Source organism: Gordionus sp. m RMFG-2023, chromosome 1, assembly GCF_954871325.1.
Source record: "Gordionus sp. m RMFG-2023 chromosome 1, tfGorSpeb1-WG-v2, whole genome shotgun sequence".
In the NCBI taxonomy this organism is placed as follows: Eukaryota; Metazoa; Nematomorpha; class Gordioida; order Chordodea; family Parachordodidae; genus Gordionus; species Gordionus sp. m RMFG-2023.
Window position 1 is genome coordinate 65,786,364 of NC_088775.1, and position 20,702 is coordinate 65,807,065.

Consider the following 20,702-nt stretch of genomic DNA (forward strand, 5'->3'; position numbering starts at 1 on the left):
TGACTCGGTTTTCATTCAAATTATCCTTAATAGTGATGATTGTGTACTTACTCTTGGGGGTGAAAGACGCCTAATGGGGAAATAAGCTTAAAATGATTTATTTGCAAGAATAGACTAATTTCTGAATGGAATATTTCTCCTTGACCCCCCCCCCCTCCCACCTCTGCCTATGTCCATCGTCTGTCAGGATATTAACTGAATGCAAATCCCTCTCAAAAACCTATACACACCTCCGATTAATGATTATATCTTTTTAATTTTGAAGGTACTCCCTTTTATAAATTTTTATAAGAATAACTTAAATTATTAATGTGATAGAATGTCTAACCCATTTAAATTACATTTAAAAGGATAGCAGAAAATTATCCAGAAATAGTTTTATTTGGAAAAAAATCTCTAATATTGTGTGAGGCAATATATAGATTTAGTAGATGTTTAACAATATCATTATATTATATAATAGGTGTACAATATAAGTATTAATATTTACAGCAATAGTTTTGACCTCTTTTATCTTTAAATTTTATATTCGACACCCCAATAAATTTATATTACTCAAGCCTACCTCCTACCCCTCCCCCTTAAAAAATTAGATGCAAACTGTACCTACCCCCTCCGCATATGTAGAAGTGTCAACTATGGTACATAAGATTAACAAATTCTTGAAATTTAAACATTATATTATTTTCCTTTAAAATAATTAAATATCAGATATTGATTTAACTTTTAAATAATATAAATAAATATAAGATATTAAATTAATTTTTTTTTCTCTTGATTGGCGAACAGCTACGCATTTCCATAGCCTTCCGCCTTGGCTGTAATGCTGTGGTTCCCTCAATTTACATCGACTGCGACCATCCCATCAAATCGAAAGCTTACCATCTCTTGCACTGCAAGTTCTCCCATGGACGACAACCGTGTCATAAATCTATAACAACATTCTCCTAGCTGCACTTAAAAAAGTTATTATTCCATCCTCCTTTGAACCAGTGGGCCTCTCAAACGAAAACGCTATACGCCCCGATGTGCCTCGACCAATGATCTTCCATTTGCTTGGGACTATACCTGTTTTGATTTTGCCGCCAAGACCAACCTCTCATTTTCTGCCATCGAAAAGGCCAAAATCCTAAAAAAACAAATATGCTTGCCTCACCAACACTGTGTTTATCCCAATCGTTACCAATACTCTAGGCATGTTCGGAAGTGATGCTCTCAATTTCATTAAAACCATAGGAAAAAAAATGAGGCAGATCTCAGGGGACACCTATGAAAGATTTTAATTTCGTCAGCAGAATACCCTGAAAATCTGTCGGCCCAATTTTTTAAGCATTCACTCTTCTCTAGGGTGATTTGTACCCTTTAAAAAAAATTTTTTTTCTCAGTTCTTTTATATATATTTTTTTAATTCATTTTTAATATATGCTTACTTATTTTTTAATATATATATTTTTAATTATAATTTGTAAAAGAAAATTTTTTTAAAAAATAAAGTATTTACTAAATCAAAAAAAAAAAAATTAAATGAATTAAAAATTAAATAGTTTAGAACTTAGAATAAAAACTTGCCCAATAATATAAACAGCTATCATTAGTTGTTATCTCAATGCAGATTATTAAAATATTTATGTTTCGTAATTCCTAATAATCTAGAGCTACCTGTTTAGTAGGAATGTCTAGAATTTTAAAAATAATATTATTTTTATAGATACTTAAAACTATACCTTCATCATATGTTTTCTGCAAATCTTTGATATCGCCCTCATAACTGACATTTATACTATAATTTTTGGTCTGAATTTATCCATACAGCTGCCCCTGTATATTTTTTTATAACATTACTGGTGGTTTTGAAGGCATAAGATAGTATTGTTAAAAAGTCCGATTCAAGTCGATTTTAAACGGCCCAATTAGGTTTTAGCCATAATAATATTAAATAAAGCTGATGATTTTGCACAAAGATGGCCAAAAGGTTTAGACTGCTTACTTAAATATAATATTATTTAGGCTAAAATTCTGATCGGGCCTTTTTAAAATACGACCCAAATCGAACCTTTTAATAACATAAATTAGGTTATATAATCGTGAAATGACATTCGTAAGATATTATTTAATAATTTTTGTCGAAGTTTAGGTTTATTAATTACCTCAGTCTTTTGCTTAGATTATTGATATTTTGAATATCTTGTCCTAAAAATCAGGGGCGGACTGGCCATAATACCCGGTGGGCATTTTGCCCACGAGGCCGCGAGAAAATGTCGATTTTGAGGCCGATCGGAGGAGAATATAAATAAAGAGGCCGATTAGAAAAAAAAATAATATTATTATGTCCATAATATTTTCTATTATCATTTATTTATTTTTAATATTCCTTGAGAATTATCATGTAATTTACTATATTTGAATGCATAAAATATTAATAACCTTGCTTGACGCTATACGTCATTATCACGTGCTTTTTCTTGTTTTTTTTTCGAATGAAGTGAATCGCTTCCATTTGAGCTTGACTACGAGTAGAGTGTAAATTAAGTTTTAATTAATTTATTATATTATATTTTTATACATTAATTTATTGTAGAAATAATATAGTTAACTTTTGTTATTGTATTGTTCTTAATTCAAGAAAAGAAAATAAATAAAACCCAGGTATAATAATAATTTTAATAAATAAATTTTTGATCAATTTGATTTTCTAAAGTTTCTTTTAATATTAATTTATTGTTATTTTATTATATTATTACTAACTAAGCTTAACTCAACGAACACAGATTGTTAAAATCTCACCCAATATTTGGATCGCAACAATTTACTAATCATTTGCAAACAAATCTAATTTAATATTTATATAGCTATTTTTTGAGATGTGTGTAAAAAGTCAAAAGTAAACAACTTATTTATATTTCATAACCCATAGATAGTAATTAATGTTTTTTTATTATTACTGGCTGGTTCATGATTTTTATAAAATATTTTGAATTTCCAGTTCACATCTTATAATATTTTTTTTAGCCTTAAGTTATAAAATAATAATAATAAATCTTTTATATTATCATGCATAGAAATGCCAAAAGAAAATTTAAGGGTGGAGCTAAAAAATTAAGAGAAAAAGATGTTGCTTGTGTCAAAGCAGCTGGTGCTGATCCAAAACAACTTAAATTATCTTTCTTTGATAAATCAATACCAAGTATTTATAATGCTAGTACTTCATATTAAAAAATCTCTTATTTAGGAATATCAGCAACTACCTCCCATTCACATCTACCTGAAACAACTACATTATCTGCAACATCTTCTTTTATTATTGCATCAGTTCAATCATTGCCACACCCACCTATAACTAAATTACCACCATTACAGCTGATAAATCATTCACACACCCTGAAAATACATTATCTACAATTACAGCAATACCATCTTTATTATCCTCACACTTGTCAGAAGCAACTACATCAATAATGCCTTCAGATATTTCACAAAGTGGATTATCAGAATTGAATATGCATAAACATGAAAATTTTAAGCTGCAATTAACACTATACCACAAAAACTTGCATTCTTAATGCAGCATCCTATACAACCAATAAATAGTAAATATGATAAATTATATTATCGAATGGTAATGAATAAAAAAATACCTAGAAAATGGATTAAAATAGAACTAATGTGCAATAAAGCCAACTGTGTACTGCTCATTCTGCCTGGCATTTGAGTATATGAAAACACTTTTACAACAGGCTCAACAAATTTTCGTCATATGCATTCAGTAATTAAAATACATGAATTCAAAAGTACATATTAGTGCTGTCGAGGCCTACCTCAGATCATCAAAAAATAAGTCATTTGAAATTCAATTAGTATTAAAATATTAAATGAAAAAAATCTACAAATTTATAGCAATGTCCACATAATAAAACAAATATTTGAAATAATAAAGTTTTTAGGCAAACAAAACTTACCCTATAGAGGATTAAATGCTACTGAAACACTTAGCCACTTTGCAAATGAAAATTTGAATCATGGGAATTTCCTGGAAATGATTCGTATTATATCAAAAAATGATCAAATATTAAGAGATCAGAGAAGGCTATTTTAAAGAGCAAACGTAGAAAAGAAAAGCTTAAACTCTCTGAAAAATTAAAATCAAGGGAAGAGGTTCTCTCATAACCGTGTTGTCGAAAACAACTGTTAACAAAGTTATAGATGTTGTTCTTGATCAAATCAGGAATTTAATAAAAAAAGAGATTGGTAACAAACGTTTTAGTTTGCAAATGGATAGTACTCAAGACATTAGTGTTTATGATCAAGCAACTATTTGCCTACCATACATATATAATGGCAAAATAACAGAAAGGCTTTTTGCACTTACAAAATTACAAACTCTTCTGGAAAAAGATTTTTTGATATCTTGAGTGAATGCTTATTAAAACATGGAATTCAAATGAGAAATATAATTGGAGAATCATTTGATGGTGCGGCAAATATGCGGGGTGAATTTGTTGGGTTGCAAGCTCTTATTAGACAAGAGGCTCCAAGTATTTGTATATTTGGTGTTATAGTCGCATATTAAATCTATGTATATGTGATTCATGCCATAATGTTGTAGGCAAAAATTTATTTGGATTGTTGAACAGGCTAGCCTCTATCTTTGGTGCATATAAAAGGTTGGATGCTTGGGTGAAACGAATAACTCATCTGGCCAAAATAAGTTGAGAAGACTGCAAAAAATATGGACAAGGTGGTGGGCACGTGAAAAAGCCCTTAAATGGATATATGGCAAAGAGAGCCTACTTCCAATAACGATAAGTGCCTTACAATTTATAATTGATAATAAATCATTTGAGGCAAAAACCTCATCAGAAGCACAGTCTTTGATTGATAATTTATGTAAATTTAAGACTCTAAGTACTGCTATAATATATTTAGAAATTTTTGAAATAATGGGGCCATTTCATTATATCTTCAAACTAAGAATTTAGATATTTTATCAGAGTGGAAAATGATAGAAGATGCCAAGTCTTCTGTGTCATCAATAACTATTACTTCAATTCAAAATAAAGCAACAAAAATGGCTTCTAATTTAAATGAAACACTTTCATATTTAAAGCTCCCAGAGAGTATCTGGGTACAAACTGCTCTGCCAAAAAATCGAATAGGACGAGTGAAGAGAATATATAGTGACGAAGGCCAAGATGAACGTCCTCAAAAATCGATTGACCTTTATAAGGTTGAAGTATTTCGTCCTATAATTGATCAAATTATAAACAGCTGTCGGAACGGTTTTCTGCGAATAAAGAGCTTATTTTGAATGTGCAATATTTGCATCCAAGGCATTTTGAGGATATAAATAGTAAAGGTCTTTCTGAAAAGGCCTTAGAAAAACTGGCACAATTGGCAAATTCAAAGATTTAGTGGAAGAATTAAATGAAACGGACAATGATATCGTATATACAAGTGAGGATTCATATGAAGAAGATGAAATATTACAAAATAATAATAACTCAAAATTTGATAATAGATGTAACAAGGGTTTAATATGTGTGTACGAAATTATTAAAAGATACAATATGCATACAAGTGCTTATACTAATTTATTTTTAGCCATATGAATACACTTTAACTTTATCATTTACGCAAGTCAATTGTGAGAGAACATTTAGTAAATTATAAAAAATAGGATGAGAGCGAATATAGGACAAGAAAAATTAGAAGCATTTTTATTGATGTCAGTTGAACAGGAACTTTTAGCGCAAATTGAACTAAAAGATATTCTTGTTTATTTGCGCAAAGGTTCTAAGTTAATGAGAGATTTATTAACTTAAAAATTATATATTAATTCTTTTATTTAAATCGTATTTATATCTATTTACAATATGATCGGCGGTAGCAATTTATTTTCTGTGCAATATTGTATAATTGCAATAATTTTTTATGTGAAATTAATTGATTTTATATATTGAGTATTATGTATTATTTTATAATTAACATGTGATGTAGGATTTAATTTTAATGTGCATTCTCGTTGTATATCTAATATAAAATATATGTGCAATAAATATGATTTTAGATGTGCAATTTTTTGAAATAAAATATATGAGTATCGTATCATTATTCTTTTTTTTTTAAAAAAATGTACATTGTTTGTACCTATTTTCAAAAATAAGAAGTTATAAAAATCATATAAGCCATTTAAGGGAACCCGGCCGAAGATCGGGCAAAAGCGGGACAAAATTGGTGATATGGGGGCCATAAAAAAAATGCCCACGAGGCCGTAGCGTCGCCAGTCCGCCCCTGCTAAAAATTATAATGAATTCATAGAATATATTCCTACTTTTTATTAAGCATGAATTATAAAATTAATATTAGCTGGGAAAACACAAATTCTTAAATTAATTATTAGTACTAACTAAGATAAGTATCGTGATGAGATGTTTTTAACTTATCTGATCCAAGAGATTAATTAGCATACATAGACCGATAAAATGTTGCAATTATTCAGTATTTTATATACCGTTTATCACTTAACCAGATTTTAAAATATATTTAACATTAGGCGATCTCTATTTTAACAAAAGGTGGATTTTTTTCCTCATTTAAAATTGTTTGCTCTTAAGCACTATGCCGTTAAAAATTTCAAAATTTAATTTTTAGATGGCTACATATTTTTTAGACACTAATAATATTTATGTTCTTGAACATTATTTTCTAGTTAAGATACAGGGATAGTTAATTATAAAATAGCTTTCTTTCTAATAATTTAGGTTTTAGTATCCAAGTGGAGTTTAATATTAGCTAGAAAATTCTAAAATTAATTACCAATAGAAAAAAAACTAATATTACCAATCACGACAAGACACATTATTTAACCCACGTTTGTTATAAGTGTTCTAAAATTTGTTTAAAATTTTTACACTTGAAATTCGAAATTGACAAAACATATAGCAAATGATTTTTCTCAAACTATTATTACTTTTACTTATTCAATCTGGATTCTGTGAAGATAAAAGCACAAAGCCAGAAACATCAGGAGTAATAGTGGGGATTGATTTAGGAACAACATACTCATGGTTTGTTATTTTTACAGTCATTTTTATAAATATTTTAGTGTTGGCGTTCATAAGAACGGCAGAGTCGAAATAATTGCAAATGATCAAGGAAATCGTATTACTCCTTCAGTTGTTGCATTTACTCCTGATGGTCAAAGACTGATTGGTGATGCAGCTAAAAATCAATTAACGATTAATCCAGAAAATACCGTTTTTGATGCAAAACGATTAATTGGGCGTAAATGGGATGACGCTACTGTACAAAATGACGCCAAATATTTTCCTTTTATAGTAATCATAATAATTATGTACATCTTTTAATTTTAATATTCAATAGGTAAAAGAACAAAATGGTAAACCATATATTCAGGTGAAAGTAGGAGATGAGGAAAAAGTTTTTGCACCTGAAGAAATATCAGCTATGGTTTTAACAAAAATGAAAGAAATTGCCGAAGCATATTTAGGCCAGATAGTATTTATATTTGTCTATAATTTTATCTTATAATCATACAGGTAACAAATGCTGTGATAACAGTTCCAGCTTATTTTAATGATGCTCAAAGACAGGCCACCAAAGATGCTGGAGCTATTGCTGGTTTAAATGTTATGAGAATCATCAATGAACCGTATGCTTGATATTATCATATGTTAATCTGTGTATATTCTAGAACTGCTGCTGCATTGGCATATGGCTTAGATAAAAAATCTGGGGAGAAAAACATATTGGTCTTTGATTTGGGAGGTGGAACTTTTGATGTATCAATATTAACTATTGATAATGGTGTATTTGAAGTTGTTGCCACTAATGGAGATACACATTTAGGTATGATATTTTTTAATAGCAATTTGTCTTAACTATTTAATTAAATTAAAACAGGTGGTGAAGATTTTGATCATAATGTAATGGAATATTGTATGAAATTATTCAAAAAAAAGACTGGAAAAGACATTTCCAAAAATAATCGTGCTGTTCAAAAGTTGAGACGAGAGGTTGAGAAGGCTAAAAGAACTCTTAGTAATTCCCATCAAGTCAGAATTGAAATTGAATCCTTTTTTGAGGGTGAAGATTTTTCAGAAACCTTAACAAGAGCCAAATTTGAAGAACTTAATATGGTAAATAAATATACCAAACATTTTAATTGTTATTTGGATTGATCTGGGTTGGGTCAAATGTTTAATCATGCTAGATGGGATTTTAAATAAATTTAACATTAATTAGCCATCAGGAATTTATAATTTATATACTATTGTACATTTTCAATTCTATTAATGAATATGCAAGGCATAAGCATAATATATTATATGATAGAAATCACATGACATGAACTGGCCAAATAAAAGTGAAAGGTTTTTTTTGCTGCCCATAAATAAAATTTTATAAGACTGCGGAATAATTTTTTTAAAGTTATATGTGCAGAAATCATAAATCTGCATTGTTCAAATTATTTGATGGTTGGTTACCCTAAAATTATTTAGCTCGTGGGCTTGGGAGATCTCTATCCTAGTGATCTGCATCGGGCCTAGCCCGGCCTGAAATTTTTTTTAAAAAAGTTTTCCTGCCCCAGCCCAAACCCGAATTTTTTTAGAAAATTTAGCTGGACCGGCTCGAACCCTAATTTTTTTTATTCATCCCATAGTAAAAATTATTTGTCCGCCCTATAGAAATTAATTTTTTTTTAGCTTTTAGTTTATTTTTTATATTTAACATTTTGTATTTTCTTAGTAGACACTAGACAGACAATTTATTTAGTATTTAATTATTTATTTAAAATACTATCAAAAATACCTATAAACCAAACAAATAATAATTATAATGTTAAATTACACAACTATATATTAGATTCATACTTATAATTATCATTTAAAAATATTAAAGCATCAACATTTTCAAATTTCAGTCTATTTCTTCTAATAGCCTTTTAGTCTTTGAAAACGTTCTCTCTGGCATTGTGGACGTTGCAGGAATAGCTAGAATTTTTCTAGCCAATTTCGTCATCTTTGGTAATCTAATTTCATTTTTGCTCCAGCATTTTAATATATCTTTTTCTGGATCTATATTTTCTATATTCTCTTTTATATTCAAATTCTTATAAATTTCAAGCTCATCTGTTTCTTTTTTTCAAATTCTTTCTCATTGTCCTTCCATCTTTCATATTCATTGTCTGATATAGTCTTGTTAAAAGGCTCGATTTGAGCCAAATTTTAAAAACGACTAACTCAATATTTTATCTAGAATAATATTACGCAAGTCTGAAGATTTTGCTCATATATGGCACAAAGGTCTAGACATCAATTAGCAAAATCTCAAGGCTTAGGCAATATTTTTCTGGCTAAAATATTAAATTAGCCTTTTTTAAAAATCGGCTCAAAACGAGCCGTTTAACAACACTAGTCTGATATATAAAAATAAGATAAATAGAACAATTTTAAATGTACCTTTAGATCTTTTAGGAGATTCCATAATTTGAGAAACGTCTTGTATATCCAAATCTATAATATCAATTGAAGGTTTACAATATTCTTCAGAATTAATTATATTTTTTACTGAATTTTCTACTTCTAATATTTCTATTGATGAGATAACATTCTTAATTTTCTATATTTGGGGCATAAAAATGTCGCTATTTTATGCAAAATATCGATTTTAAATTAAGATAATAAAAAAAATTTTAAATTGGTTTTTATTTGTTTTATTTCAATGTTTTGAAAAGTATCATTTAAATCCTCGTGAAGAATATTATTAAAGCATAGCAGTACTTTATATTAAGTAGGATTAATATCTCCTTCTAGTTCTTTAGTACTTTATCAAAAGGATGTAAAATATCAATCAAATTTTTTAAAATAGATTTCTCCAAGTTTTCCATTTTATTAATATTTCCCTTGGATGATAAAAAATTGACGATGTCATCATATTGGTTATAAATAGATTTCAACATATATAATTTCGAATTCCATCTTGTTTCGATATCTTGTTGTAATGTTTTGTCTAAATATTGATTCATGCCACTTTGTTTAAAATACATGGTTAATTTTTTAGCAGAAATAAGGGTTTGATATATATTAGGAGCGATAAAGATTGTTCCTTCAAGGTATTTCAAAGAACTGTATTTAACAGATGTGCACTGCAATTTAATCTGGTGTATTTTTCTAGGGCTTTAATTACATTAGCTCCTTGATCAGATATAAATAATATATTTTTCACTTGATCGGGAATTATTCCAATTGCAGCAAAAAACATTTGTTCTAATTTGATCCGTCATAACTATAGCATTTCTCGATAAAGTAGTTGGATGGGGAATAATTTTGCTACAGTCAATATTACCGTAAATGGAGCCAATTTGAATAAAATTTTGAGCCATTTTTATAAAGCCATCTCCAGTTATCGAATAAAGGCACACATGTCCTTGGCACAATAATAGATCATGGTATCATATTTTCTTTTTAATAGTTAAGAAAGAATTCATATCTATGGTTTTCTTTTGAATATCTCTAGTTATTTTAGGAATAGAGAAATAGTCATTCTTAACACACTTGTGACATCTTAAATGAGATTTTCCAGATGTACTTTTATATTGTAATATATTATTACATTTTTGGCAGGACATAATCAAGTTTTTTGTTTTTATCATCAAATATGTCTTCAAAATTTTCCCATATATTGCTTTTACCTAAATAGGGCTTACAAATATATGTTCCATTTTTTATGATTTTTTAAAAAAATAAAATCCATTTTTAAATTATTGTTAAATTTTATAAAAAATTTTACAATTTAAGTTTTATTATTAATTATTATACTCAAAATAAAAGATATATGACATGACATATGGTGCTTAGTTTTTAACTAAATAAAATTAAATATTTATTTTACAAATAAAAATTGTTGCCACCTTGTTTCTTAGAAAAAAGTTTAATTATATATTTATTTTAGATACATGACATATGGCGTCTAGTTTCTACAAATAAAATTAAATATTTTTATTTTACAAAAAAAAATTGGACCCAATTTATTAATTATATTTTAAAATTTTTTCCAAGGCCCAGCCGAATTTTTTTTAAAAATATTAGGCCCGACCCAACCCGAACCTGAATTTTTTTTAAAACTTTGCAGATCTCTACTCTATCCTGTGATCTTAAAAAACATTTAGAATTTTTTTTTAGTTTTTTGATATTTTTATATTCAGGGCTCAGAATAAAAAATTGGCCTTGGAAAAATAAAAATGAATGCTTAAGGAGTGAACCAAATTATTTAATAAATTGCATTTTTAATTAATTTTTTTGGACCATCCTGGGATAACCTTTCCTTTCACGTTTCATAATTTTCTCCTAGTTCTTTTCCTAGAACATTCTATTTCATAACCCTGATTAAATGAGGCAGCCATATAATAATTAATAATAAAATAATTTAGAAATAATTTTATCTATTTTAATTTTATCAAATTGCCATATAAATATTTTTGAAAATTAGGTTGCATCTTTAATTTATAATATTTTGTAGTGCTGTAAACCTAACATGTTCAATGTTCATTTACAAAAATTGAACATCAATGTTCACCTTCAAAAAAAGAAACATGTTCATGTTAGTTCACTTTAGAAATAAATCCCATATATTTTTTAACACAATTATTAGACATGTTTAAAATTAATAGTTTTAAATGAAATTTTATATTAATTATATATAAAATATAGAAAGTTAGTGAAAATCTTGATTTAGCCATTTTTTTATCAACTAAATTGAAGTTTTTATTTAATAGCACTACTTTTTAATTTTAAAATTTTGTTGCATAATTAAGTTAAAAGTATCCTTTTGAACTATATTAATAAAAGTTGAAAGAATACATATACTGATTTTAAATAGAAAATTATATATAGGTTTAAATCTGGTATATAATTGATATAGAATTATGTTTTTTATCAGGTCATGTTTAAGTCTACTCTCAAACCAGTGGAAAAGGTCCTTCAAGATGCTGATCTTAAAAAGACAGACATTGATGAGATTGTTTTGGTGGGTGGGTCTACGAGAATTCCCAAAATTCAAGCCCTCGTCAAGGAGTATTTCAATGGTAAGGAACCTTCTAGAGGCATTAACCCGGATGAAGCTGTTGCTTATGGGGCAGCTGTTCAGGCTGGAGTTCTGTCTGGGGAAAGTTCCTCTAGTAAACTTATATCCTTAACTTATTTGTTATAGTTATCTGTGGTGTTCCATGCATTGTTACAAGACATTATGTTTATTATATTTGATTTATCATATATTTTATTACTGAGATACTCTAATTAATATTATCATCTACAGGTGACGTTGTACTGTTGGATGTCAACCCACTGACTATGGGCATAGAAACGGTTGGTGGAGTGATGACTAAACTCATTCCCAGGAATACAGTTATTCCAACAAAAAAATCACAAGTTTTTTCGACAGCTGCTGACAATCAAAACACTGTCACTATTCAAGTAAACCTAAGCTTCTTTTAACTTTATTGAAAACCCTTATTGTTTATAATACTAAGAAGTATCATACTATTATATCTATATATATTTTATAAAAATTATAAAAATTATTAAAAAGATTAGCTATGCTAATCTGTAAAATTTTTATCGATCCAATATTTACAATAATTTTTACTATCTTTTTGAATCAATATAATATCTACAGTAAATGAAAAAAAATTCAACTTCCAAAATTTTACTAACAAATTTTTTACCATATAACATTTTGTACAGGAATATCTATGAAAAATACAATGATAATTTAAATAAATAATGTTTTATTTTTTTATTAAAAATAAACAATCTCTGTGATTAGGACAAATCAGTATTAATTTTTTATATATTAAACTTTGTAAAATTCATTTAATTAAAAATATAGGTCAGGCAGGCATAAAATATATATTGAGGTTGAGCCATATTCAGGCCGAAAAAATTGAATTCGATACTTTGGAATTTTAAAGGACGGATAGAATTTTTACATGTAAAAATACCCCGAAAATATACAAATTTATGCATATAATTAGGTATTTGAGGGTGAACGCCCCATGACGAAGGATAACCACTTGCTTGGCAAATTTGACTTGACTGGCATACCCCCTGCCCCTCGAGGTGTTCCTCAAATTGAAGTAACTTTTGAGATTGATGTGAATGGAATTCTCAAAGTGTCTGCCGAGGACAAGGGAACCGGAAACAAGGAGAAGATTGTCATTACAAATGATCAAAGTCGTCTTTCTCCAGAGGATATTGAAAAAATGGTAAATATTTCTTTAATATCAATTTTGAGTTAAGTGAGGTTAAAACGAAAGTTAATGATTGCTGAACTATAATTTTGAAATTTGAGTATTAGACTTCTAATTCATTTTTTTAAAACTTGAATTAGGCCAAAGCAAATATTGGTGCGAATATTCTTTCTTTGGGTGAAGTGATGCATAAATGTGTGCTGCATTTTGAATTGTAGTTAAACCTTTTTAGGGTTTCTCATTCAAAAAAGGAATCATAAGAGGGAAACGTCCGATCAAAAAGGAAAAGGTCAGATCAAAAAAGGAAAAAGGTCAGATCAAAAAAGGTTCTATAAAAAAGGAAAAGTGTCAATCAAAAAATGAAAAATCTCATAGGCTTAGGAAAAAGGCCGATCAAAAAGCGAAAAGTTTCAAACTTAAAAGGAAAAGCGTCGATCAAAAAAGAAAAGTCCCAAAAGAAAAAAGAAAATCGTTATTTTTAAATTTTTTGTTCCTATATTATTTCTAACTTTCACTTTTAGTCTTTATTTTTTTAATCTTATCTCTTTTCTCTTCATTTTTTTATCTTTGTAAAAATAATTTATTTTAATTTTTCATTTGCAGGTAATTTTTATTAGAATTGTTTGCATATCAAATTATTTAATACAATTACTATATATAATGTAAAATATGTTAAGAAACAAAAATTTATATTAATATTGATAATTTTCCCTCTTCTACATTTTGAAGTATAGGTCTCAATATTTCTAAAATAATTCTTTGCATTTTATTCAGATATTCCTCTATCTCCAAGCTCCATAAAACGAATTAAATCCTCCTTGTTATTTTGATTTATGACAAAATACTTCCATTGAAAAAACATTTTTGATGGGATTAAGATAAGGACTGTAAGGTGGTAAATATTTTATTGTATGATCTCTACTTTCTACGATTCCCTAATTGTATGCTTATGATGAAATGATATTCATCATTTATCTTCAAGATAATTTAGTATTTCATTTACAAAGTTGCTAAAGTGTATAGCATTGCAGGGGCCATCAAGAACCTTGAATAGTATAATTCATTGTTTTTATCCCTTGAACATTTTTAATAGCCTTTTTATTTATTTGTATATATCAATATAACCGCCTCATTCTTATTTAAAACCCACTCACATCAATAAAGATAAATTTTTCTTTCACATAGGCTACATCTAAAGCACGATATTTGATTCGGTATTTTCTCTAACTGTGAACGTTAAATTCTAAGAGTAACCTTGATATCGTATTTTTTGATATTTCCACATCATATCTTTATTTAATCATTACACATAACCTTTTTAAGGATAAAGTGCAATTCAAATTTATACAATTTAATATATCTTCTTCATGTTCTTGATTTAACTTCTTGCTAGCACGTGAACCTCCTTTGGGAAAATTATATTTATTCCATTTTTGAGATGGGATTTAATATTTGTAACTGTATAGCCTACTTTAAAATATAAAGCTATATTTTTGATACTATCCATTTTAATGCGTCAATTTTAGAGCTTTTGTTTCACTGTTAATGTTTTTATCCCTTGATGGGCGGACGTGTGAGCAGGCAAATTTTTTTAAAGTTTTTATCATTTTTTCATGATTTTAAATATATACTCAATAATTGGAATGAATGACAAAAAATGACTAAAATCATTTATTATAACATATATTTAATTATTCATAAATCAGAATATAGTATTAAAAATATTACAAAAAAATTATTTACTTGCTCAAAAGTATTAAATGCTTCTTGCATAAATATTAAAATTTCAAAGTAAGAATTTATATATGATTATATCTTATTTATTTACATAACGTTGGTATTATAGTTCAAACTTATTTTTAAAAGGGTACATATAACCAACGATTAATTTAAATTGTAATTAAATAATTTGATGCAAAAAATTTTAATTGATAAAAATTAACTGCCAATGAGAAATTTAAATGAAAATAAATTATTAATATAAAGATAAAAAAGAATGATCAAAAATGAGAAGAAAAGAAAATTGAGAAAAGTAAAGATTAATAATGTCTTAAAGAGATTGCAAAAAGTTAGAAATAAAATAAGAACAAAAAATGTAAAAATTTAAGAAAAATTGACCAAAATTTTTTTTTTGATTGGACCGTTTCCTTTTTTGTTTGACACTTTTCCTCTTTGATCGGACCTTTTCCTTTTATGATTGACACAATCGAATATTACAATATTCAATTTGATTTATGTAAATATTTTGTTATTCGTCTTTGCACATTATTCGCTTAAATTTTAAATCGATATGATATTTGTTGATAAAAGGGTGGATTGAATATTAGTTTTTAATTATTTTTTCAATATTGTTTAATGTAAAATAAATAAACTTCTGGGAAACGTATACATTATTGGAAAAAAATTGTTTATTTTTTTTGCTGCTTATAAAATTGAAAAATGTTAATACTTTATGCAATTATTAGAAATATTATATCATTCACATTGAATGATTTTCCATACGCTCTCTGATAAATCACGATTTTTGATGGAATAAATAGCAATTCTTTCTTTCAAATGATATTGGACATTGACCGTCTCTATCATATTTCATGGTTACTGATGAGTTATGAAAATAAATATTCGACTTTCCCCTATATTTTAAATAAGATATAGCAACAACTCTTCTAACCTTAATTTAAATCTATGATCTAATACCAACTTGATAATTTAGATATACTAGTTTACTACCTTGTCAAATCGACGAGAAAATAAGCATTTACTATAAGTTTATAGTCACGGAAATGAAATTTGTGCTCGTTAACTTAATAATACCTGAGATATTCGGAATAAAAAGTTGAAAAACAAGACATCTTTGCTTCTTTCAATAAATTTATTAGTTATTCTTTAACAACGAAATTAAAAATATTTTTTTTACATTGTAGGGATGTACCGATATTTTTTATAGGAACGGGCCGATATTTCACCCATTTAAAAATGGTTATCCACCAATATTATATAATTTTCCGATCCGATATAAAATGGCGTCTTTAACAAAAATAAAATTTTTGAAAAAAGTCATATCTAAAATCATTTATTTTTATAAATAAAATTTAAATCCATTTTTATGTATTATTTTATAATAATTAATTAATAAACATCCTGCCATATTGTTATTTTTTGCGCATTCTGTTTATAACAGTGTGTGAAAATCTCTTCAGAATCTGTTTTTAGTGAAGCTGGTGTTATTGACCATCGCCACAGGCTGACCTCTGATAAATTGGAAATGTTGGTATTTCTAAAAAGAAATCTTCGATATATTAAATATTATTTTAAATATTTATTTTAAATTTCATAATATATTTGTTTATAACTTATTATGTATAGATTAATGTTATATAAAAGTGATTTAACAATAAAAATATTTTATATACTTTTAGAATTGCAATTGAATTGGATATAAAATATAACTGTTTAATGACATAAGTTATGTTTAGGGCTGTGCCGATATTTAGCGTTTGAAAATATCGGATCTGGCCGATACCTGTAAAAACCGATCCGATCTTTTTACTTTTTTTTGTTATTTCATTTTATGTTATGTATATTTATTTTACATTATTTTAATATTTTCTAAATAATTTTTATTAAATAAATTTATAGTATTTAAAATTTTTTTTTATAAAAATAGAAAGGAAACCCAAAGTTTTATTTATTTAAAATCTTTTTAAATAACGCCAATTTTTTTATTTATACTTTAAATAAAAGAATTTTTTTAAATATATTATCTGAATTATGTAAATATTTTACAAAAGACAAAGATAATTTTGCAAAATGCATTATCTGCGGAATCATCTGAGTCTGCCTTCAGTACGGCAGGAGATATAGATAGTCCATATCGTAGAAGCTTATTTTCAGAAAATCTAGAGGCTCTCATATTTATTAAAAAAATCTAATATATTATAATTTTATATATTAAATATGGTTATTGCTTAAGTATTTTTTTCTACCCGCATTATGGAATTGCAACAAGTATGCTCTATTCCTAAAGGGATTAATTGATTATTAAGGCAAAATTGATAAGTTGTTTCAACAGTATTAGTAAACACACCTAGTGTAAAAATATTCATTTTAAAAGAAAAAAACGGAAATAATATTAAGTTAGTATGGAAGGAATCATATTATATATATACATAATCTAATAATAATCGGAACTACAAATTATTTCTTTAAAAAAACAATTTTTTAAAAAAATATGTAGACACAATTCTTTTACCTCCCCTCCCTAGGAATTAAGAAATATTTTTAAAAAAGAAAAAAATATTTTAAAATATCTTAAAAGAAAAAATACATATTAATTTAAAAATTTATCACCAAATAATAAAAATATACTACATTATTTTAAAAATTTATCACAAAAAAAAATTATCACTAAATAATAAAAATATGCAAACAATATTTTAAAAATTTATCACAAAAAAAATTATCACCAAATAATACTATATTAATTTAAAATAACATTTAAAAAAAACATAAAAAAAGTAACAAAAAAAAAATAAAAAAATAATAATATACCCCTCGACTTAAGCAATAACCCTTAAATATTACAATTTTATAATTCCAACATAAAATGGATATATTATTAAATATATATTTTTTTATTATAGTCTTAATTGTCGAAATAAAAAAATTAAATTATTCATAATTCGATTTTTTGCATAAAAAATATTGATTTCTTAATTACATTTGGTTCAAACTGGGGTGATTAAAAATCAGTAAAAATATCGGTATCGGATCGGGTTTGAAGCAATATCGGATCGGTGAAAAATATGTGGATCGGCACATCCCTAATTATGTTTAATTATAAATGTTATACTAATAAAAAGTATATTAAATATTAAAACCATTGGTATCTTTACAGAATAAAAAATTAGATATGACACCGGATAGGTAATCGACTGATATCAATTTAATATCGGATCGGCCTCCAAAATGTGGTATCGGCACATCTCTATACATTAGCCATTATCCATTAGAAAATTTAATATTTTAAAAGTACAATGTCCTCCAATTTAATTTTTATTATGTTCATTTACTAATTATCTTATATTTCCATCAATAATTTGTGTTGCAAATAAATATTTTCAAAAATTAATTCAAATAAAAAATAATGATGGCTTTATGTTTAATATTTTAATGCAATAAATTTTTTTATTGCTTAGAATCATTTTAAACTATAATTGGTTTAAAAGTAACGATATTACCCATAATTTGATTGCTATCAAATGTTTTAAAACTTATCGAAAAAAGCTTTTTATTGCATTAAAACATTAATAAATATTGCTATTTTATATTTTAGACATAGTCATTATTTGGGTTAAGATTTTTGTTAATTAAAACCTTAGAAATTGGGGGTCTTTGTTCTTTTAAAATTTTAATTTTTCTAATGGACATAATATGACCAGTGTTACATATTATAGTTAAATCGATTTTTTTGGTCTAAGTCCGACCAAAATCTGGAGTAAATTTTTTTGAGATATTGGCCCAGCCAGCAAATGGAATTTCATCATGATTTTAGCCAGTTCCCACCCTGTCATACATTTTTTAATCGGCATCTCGTCCTGATTCTCCTATTGCTGAACATGTTTCAATTTAGAGTACCATTACCATCATAATAATTAATAGATTAGCGTTCTCGATTCCCATTTTAACTTATACCATGTCTTAGCATGTATTGTAGGTGTTACTTTAAGAGTTCTTGTTCCTCTTGAGTGCCCTAAATTATGGAAACGAGAAATTCATTAAGTCCATATCCTTCAGACATTTTGCTAGCCAATAGTATTTGGGAGTTTTCCGCGTTCCATCCGTGGACCATTTCATAGACTAAATATATTATTTTGAGAATATCATAAGTTATGGCCACTAGGCTCCTCAAGGGGATATTGATTGCTAAAATGTCGCACTTATTCCACAGAATTGAGTTCGAGGTGTTTATGGGTAATATGATTTATTTACATAAGTGGGTATCGGAGCATTGCATTATTCGTTCTCGACTTTGTGTCCAGTGTGGTTATACCTAATGAATTTATTGTACTTTATAAAAAAAATGCACGCATCTAGGTCAAAGACGCCGAAAAGTTTGCCGACGAGGATAAGAAACTTAAAGAGAGAGTGGAATCTCGCAACGAGCTCGAATCATACGTTTATTCACTCAAAAATCAGATATCAGAGACAGGTGAAGGCAAATTGGGTTCTAAATTGTCGCCCGAGGAAAAATCGGCTATTGAGAAGGCTGTTAAAGACGGGATAGAGTGGATGGAGAGTCACAAAGATGCCGAACCTGAAGAGTACCGGGAAAAGAAGAAGGAGGTCGAGGGAGTAGCCCAACCTATTATAACCAAGCTTTATGGGGCTCAAGAAGGAGGGAAGGCCCCTCCACCCCCAGAGGGTGACTCCGAAAAGGATGAATTGTAATGTTCGCATGGCTGGGAGAATGGGAGTTGATTGAATGAGCATAACAATGTGTAGAAAATTATAATTTATTAATTATATTTTAAACTATATTTTATGAATTAAAAATAATTGTAGATAAAAAAATTAACATTTCCACTTGTGAATATTTCGTTAAATTTAACTATGGATGTAATATTTTATTGATTGGGATATTATTTAATTTTGTCTTTTCTTTTTAAATGATTTTAATGTCGAATATTTGTGACACAAATTTTATTTAAAAATAAGTATAAATAACAAATTTAATGTCTGTGTTTTATAATAAAATGATTAATTTTTATCTTTATTATATTATATCTTCTTATACAAAGCTGTTAAGCGCTACCTTAAAATAGCCGGCGAAAACTACTACTACAGAAGTTACTTAAAGTTATGTCGAAAATTATACTTGTAAATAAATAAATTCTGAATCCGTGATAATAATTGTACAGTTTTTGTTATGATCATTTTAAACACATGTCCATATATTTGAATTAAAATTTTGTTTTTTATGCATTTAAAAGTAAATTAATAACATTTTTATAAACATAAATTTCTTACAAATTATTTATATTTTACTAAATTAAAATATATTTGTTGATTTGACAAAAAGTCCATATCTTTCTACTATCTATGAGCAAAATTTCCGGGCTTACATAATATTATTTGGACTAAAATCTTGATCGTAAATAGACCTAAATCAGGCAATAACACTAAATATATTGCATGTAAAATAACGCGATCAAATTGATCATGTAAGGGTAAAATTCGTTTTTTTGATAAATAATGGTGATTTGCGATCCCTTTATTTTAAACGAACTTTTTTAACAATTCGTTTTTTACCTTGATTCAATTTAAAAGATTAAAATTTTCGGGGCTGAATACGTGAGCACCACAAACAGTGAAGTGGGTGAGGGTTCTATAACGATCGGTATCGGGAGTTGGGTCTTGGAGATTCAGTTTTGGT

The 20,702-nt window shown here is 27.2% G+C and overlaps 1 protein-coding gene across 1 annotated transcript; it reads left to right on the top strand.

Moving 5' to 3' along the window:
• The first annotated feature begins 6,864 nt into the window (after positions 1-6,864).
• Positions 6,865-20,036, top strand: LOC135931463 (endoplasmic reticulum chaperone BiP-like). The gene is made up of 10 exons (XM_065468588.1): positions 6,865-7,064; positions 7,103-7,334; positions 7,381-7,515; positions 7,557-7,669; positions 7,712-7,866; positions 7,921-8,156; positions 11,959-12,196; positions 12,334-12,491; positions 13,052-13,282; positions 19,364-20,036. The coding sequence occupies exons 1-10, from the start codon at positions 6,943-6,945 to the stop codon at positions 19,715-19,717; spliced, it is 1,974 nt and encodes a 657-aa protein (XP_065324660.1). The 5' UTR covers positions 6,865-6,942; the 3' UTR covers positions 19,718-20,036.
• Positions 20,037-20,702: the final 666 nt, after the last annotated feature.